Source organism: Colobus angolensis, unplaced genomic scaffold (assembly GCF_000951035.1).
Source record: "Colobus angolensis palliatus isolate OR3802 unplaced genomic scaffold, Cang.pa_1.0 Scaffold138, whole genome shotgun sequence".
NCBI classification, from domain to species: Eukaryota; Metazoa; Chordata; class Mammalia; order Primates; family Cercopithecidae; genus Colobus; species Colobus angolensis.
The window spans coordinates 1932993-1938992 of NW_012114466.1; the positions used below are offsets into that span (position 1 = coordinate 1932993).

Sequence of the window (6000 nt, forward strand, 5' to 3'; positions counted from 1 at the left end):
AATTTCTTATGTACAGAGCTGGTTTTTAAAAAGTAGAATCACCAGAAAAAGTACCAGGATCCAATCCAGATAAATGGAATGGTTACCCACATCTTACACTGATAAACGGACTGGTTACCCATTTCTTACATGGATAAACTGACTGTTTATCCACATCTTCTTCTTACCTTCCAAAACATACAGCATTGTGCTGAACATATCAGTATTCAATACATAAAGAATTTTAAATCACTGCCCATATTTCGATGTTTTATTTTAATTGTGCTTCTTATAAATTTCAGTGTCCTTAACAATATTACTTACTTTATCCATGACTTTTATTTTCATAAAAGTAAACTGATATACAAGCAAGGACACAAATCTTAAGGGTACATACAGCTTAATGAACAAAGTCTGGATATGTACACATCCATGTAACCACCACTAAGGTCAAGATATAGACAAACACTTCCAGGACCCAAGTTTTCCCTAGTGCCCTCTCCCAGCTGGCACCCACCCACCAAGAACAACTACTATCCGGAACTCTATTACAGAGGGTTACTTCTCGAACTTTATATAAAATGGAAAAATATAACCACAATCTTCTCACAAGTTAGAAACATTCTTATCAATATACTCACAAAAACAGTTCTGGGAAAGCATGTACCCAAACAATAGACTGGGAATCTTCATTCCGTGAGGCAATGTTGCCTAAAAACTGCAAGCCACAGCGAAAAGCTAAGAATATATAAAAGTTTAAAATAAATAAATAAATGATTAAACACAATAAATAAATACATCTTAAGAAATATTCTCCATGTTATTAAACAGAAAGTTTCTGCTTGCTTCTTGTAAAAATTAAGGTCTCTCTCCACAAGGTCACTTTGAGAATAACATGAATATGCCATGGCTGGGCGCGGTGGCTCATGCCTGCAATCCCAGTACTTTGGAAGGCCAAGGCGGGTGGATCACTTGAGGCCAGGAGTTGGAGAGCAGCCTGGCCAATATGCTGAAACCCCATCTCTACTAAAAGTACAAAAAATTACTCAGGAGGCTGAGGCATGAGAATTGCTTGAACCTGGGAGGCAGAGGTTGCAGTGGGCCGAGATCATGCCACTACACTCCAGCCTGGGAGACAGAGTGAGACTCTGTCTCAAAAAAAAAAAAAGTAATATGCCTTACCAAAACAATATACTCTACATACAAAATTGATTAACTTATTGCCTGGGTGCAGAGGCTCATACCTATAATCCCAGTACTTTGGGAAGACGGGGTGCAGGGGAGGGGAGCGGATCACCTGAGGTCAGGAGTTGGAGACCAGCCTGACCAACATGGTGAAACCCCGTCACTACTAAAAATACAAAAATTAGCTGGGCATGGTGGCAGGCGCCTGTAATCCCAGTGACTCAGGAGGCTGAGGCAGGGAGAACTGCTTGAACCCAGGAGGCAGAGGTTCCAGTGAGCTGAGATCAAGCCACTGCATCCAGCCTGGGAGACAGACCCAGAGACTTCATCTCAAAAAAAAAAAAAAGATTTCTACTGAATATTTTGGAATATTAACACTCAAATCTGTGTAAAACTTAACATGCAAAAAGCCAACAGTATAGGTTGATCTGAAAACCAACTGACCCAACAACTCATCAGGCACCTAAGATTAATGCTCGGGATCAGAACACAATTCTGAAAAGAAAAAGGCTTAAAGATGTCCTAGACAGAAGAAAAGAAAACTCCAGACAGGTACAAATGACAGTTTACTTTACCAAACAGCTTATCAACTGATCTTTATGTAAATACTGCAAATGTTATGAAGACCCTCAAAAATCCCAACATTATTTTTACAGATTAAGAAAGAATAAAGGCCAAAAACAACACCAATAACTCAATTAAAGTAACTCATGCTTGTGTTTACATAAAATTTGATGAGCATAATATATTCGTCACACCACTGCAATTATTCCCTGAAAATAATACTCTAAATATTATTTTGACAACGTAATTACAGTTCTTACCTCAAGTGTGGTAACAAAAAACTGGCACACATACCCTGCTAAAAAATCTACCTAGAATAAAGTTCTCACAGAAAAAGAGTCGAAAGAGTACAGGCACTTTGTTAGAAACCAGAATACTTTTATTTAAAAGATTATTTGTAGTAGGTTTGAACTAACACACCATAAAATTTTTTCTAAGTTTCACTGCTGAATCCAAATTTCATTGTTGAATTTCAACTAAAATTCAGTCATTTCACTGGCTGCCATTTTCAAGGTGATGAGAAATATTACTTCCTTTCCATTTTCCTTCTTGCCTCAATAATATCCTTCCAATAATGTCTGTGGCTAAACACAAGCCATCTACTAAATAGGAACACAACTGAAAAATTAAATAAGACCTGAATAAATGGAGAGATGTTCCATATTCATGAACTTGAAAACTCAATAGTGTTAAGATGGCAATTCTTACCAAACTGATCTATAGATTCAATATCATCCCAAGTATCTACAATATATAGAAAACCTTTACAACTCTACAAGAAATAGACACAAACAGATCAATTAAAAACTGGACAAGGCCGGGCACAGCGGCTCAAGCCTGTAATCCCAGCACTTTGGGAGGCCGAGACGGGCAGATCACGAGGTCAGGAGATCGAGACCATCCTGATTAACACGGTGAAACCCCGTCTCTGCTAAAAACTACAAAAAACTAGCCGGGCGAGGTGGCGGGCGCCTGTAGTCCCAGCTACCCGGGAGGCTGAGACAGGAGAATGGCGTGAACCCGGGAGGCGTACTTACTGTAAAGTGAAATAGAGAGGACCAAATGAAAAGCAATGATTTTAGCAAAAAAAAAAAAAAAAAAAAAAAAAAAAACTGGACAAAGGACTCATACAGACATTTCTCCAAAGATTTACAAATGGTCAGTAAGTACATGATCATTTAGGAAATGCAAATCAAAACCACAATGAAGTACCCCCACTTCACATCCACAGGATGACTACAACACAGAAATAGTCAGTAAGGATGCAAGAAATGGGAACATTCATACGGTGTCGGCAAAAAGTAATATGATTCAGCTGCTATGGAAAAGTCTGACAGCTCTTAAATGTTAAGCACAGAGTTACCATATGACCCAGCAATTCTATTCCTAGGTGTACACCCAAAAGAATTAAAAACAGATAAACAAATGCATGTACCAGCATGTTCACAACAGCATTACTCATGATAGCCAAAAGGTGGAAATAACCTAAATGTCCAACAAACGATGAATGGATAAACAAAATATGATGCATCAACACAACAGAGTATTATTCCACCATAAAAAGGAACGAAGTCATGATACACACCACAAGGTGGGTGAACCTTAGAAACATTATGCTCAGTGAAAGGAGTCAGATACCAAAGGTCACATATTAATTCTATGATTCCATTTATATGAAATATCCAGAGTAGGTAAATCTACAGAGACAGAATGCAAAGTAGGGAGGCAGAAAGAGAGCAACTGCTCAATGAAAACAGGGTATCCTTTTGGGGTGATTTTCAGGCTGGGCGCAGTGGCTCATGCCTGTAATTCCAGCACTTTCGGAGGCCGAGGTGGGTGGCTCGCCTGAGGTCAGGAGTTCGAGACTAGCCTGGCCAACGTGGTGAAACCCCGTCTCTACTAAAAATACAAAAATTAGCCGGGCGTGGTGGCGGGCACCTGTAATCCCAACTACTCAGGAGGCTGCGGCAGGAGAATCACTTGAAGCTGGGAGGCGGAAATTGCAGTGAGGCGAGATTGTGCCATTGCACTCCAGCCTGGGCAACAAGAGCAAAACTCCATCTCAAAAAAAAAAAACAATTTAATTAGGTAGAGATGGTAGTTGCACAATACTGTGAATGTACTAAATGCCACTCGATTGTTCACTTTTAAATGGTTAACAACATGTGAATCTCAGATCAATAAAAAATAATTAAACTCATATAAATGCAACTACCTAAATTAAGAACAACTCAATACAGCTAACAGGTAACAGGTCTTTAAGAATCTACCCTCTCAGACTAGGAATATGAGTGAATAGCCAAGCTAATAACCAAATAACCAATCTATTCCTCAATGACAAACTGGTTCATAAAAGTAGTTTCAGGTGGCCGGGCGCGGTGGCTCATGCCTGCAATCCCAGCACTTTGGGAGGCCGAGGCGGGTGGATCACGAGGTCAGGACATCGAGACCATCCTGGATAAGACGGTCAAACCCCGTCTCTAATAAAATTACAAAAATTTAACAGGGCGTGGTGGCGGGCACCTGTAGTCCCAGCTACTCAGGAGGCTGAGGCAGGAGAATGGCGTGAACCCAGGAGGCAGAGCTTACAGTGAGCCGAGATCGCGCCACCGCACTCCAGCCTGGGCGACAGAGCGAGACTCCGTCTAAAAAAAAAAAAAAGTAGTTTCAGGTATCCGCTCCGTTAAATTTTTTCTTAGGTCATCTACCTGCTTCAGTGAAAATCCTGTGAAGAATGAAATAATCTTTTACCATATATTGTAAAAACTAAATACATCTTTTGTGGCACATTTGGGATAGAGCAGAAAAACGAGATACTGGACTGAGGGGGACATGGAGTCAAAAGAAGATTTTTTAAATGAAAAATGGGAGAGCATATTATATGCTGATGAAAATGATGGAGTAAAGAGGAAAAAAACAGAGGCTGCCTGAGAGCAAGGGGATAATTTCAGGAGAAAAGCTTCTGCGTGGGCAGGTGGCGATGAAATCCAGCACATGGTGGAGGGGCTGGCTCCACTCTAATAGTTATTTAATCACAGCATTTGTACGGCACTTCCCCTTTGCTTCTTTATTTAGGATATATCATTAAAAGAGAAACCTCCTTCTGCCCACCACAGCACTGCAGCTCTGGAGCGCCACACTGCCCGCCCCATCAGGATCGTCAATTATGAAACACGGTACATTCTGAACTCTCTTTCTCAATTACTATACCACACAGAGACCTCAAAACAGCTGCCTTCCCAAGTGACGCAGTGAAACACGGACTTTACTGCTAATTTATAATTCCCTAATTTTGAGTACTGATGCTTCCATTTTATTATAAAATGGAGCTACAGAAGTATCTTTAAATATATAATATCATAAAAACATTTCACAACTAAATCCTACATCCTTTCAATTTCTTGAGACTATTTTAGAAACTACTAATGCTCAAAAAAACGTGGCGATGCACTTTGTGTGTAAATTCTTAAAGAAAGTAATTAATTTTTAATTACCATTTCCTAAAGGAATACTTCAAAATCAAATAGCAAGATCCAAGAATTTTTAGCAAATTGAGCTTAAAATGAAAACACTAGGAAATCACAGAAATTAAACCAAGCCAGGCAGTGGCTCTAACACGCTAATTAAGCCTATTTCACCTGTGAAATAAAACCGTCACCTCTAGTTCTTGTCTATCTACCAAGAGAAGCACACATATTAACATCAATAGAAATATGCCTCATGTGGCCAGGCACAGTGGTTCACGCCTGTAATCTCAGCACTTTGGGAGGCCGAGGCGTGTGGATTACACAGTCAGCAGTTCAAGACCAGCCTGGCCAAAATGGCGAAACCCCATCTCTACTAAAAAAAACACAAAAAATTACCCGGGCACCGTGGCAGGTGCCTGTAATCTCAGCTACTCGGGAGGCTGAGGCAGGAGAATCGCTTGAACCCCGGGGAAAGCAGAAGTTGCAGTGAGCTAATATATCACACCACTGCACTCCAGCCTGGGCAACAGAGTTAAGACTCCGTCTCAAAAAAAAAAAAAAAAAAAAGGAAACATGCCTCATGTTATATGCGAAGTACAGGCATTAAAGCTGTATATAAAACAATTTTTATAAGTCAAATTATATTTTAAATGCAACTGGAGATTTCTCATGTAAAGGATAGCCATTGAATTATAAGGTAAAGACGTTATTACAACAACAACGAAATTTAACCTATAATCTAGCACATCTAACTTATCCACCTGGAAATTTACATTAAAATTTTCTAGGGTATTTTCTTTTTTTT

At 39.7% G+C, this 6000-nt stretch overlaps 1 protein-coding gene across 1 annotated transcript in view; it reads right to left on the minus strand.

Annotated features, from left to right (window-relative positions):
• The window catches only part of ATXN10 (ataxin 10), a 167664-nt gene that overhangs the window by 146417 nt on the left and 15247 nt on the right, over positions 1-6000 (minus strand). The window contains exon 6 of the mRNA XM_011934796.1: positions 621-717. Within this exon, the coding sequence (XP_011790186.1) occupies positions 621-717 (97 nt within the window). The remainder of the gene's footprint in view (positions 1-620; positions 718-6000) is intronic.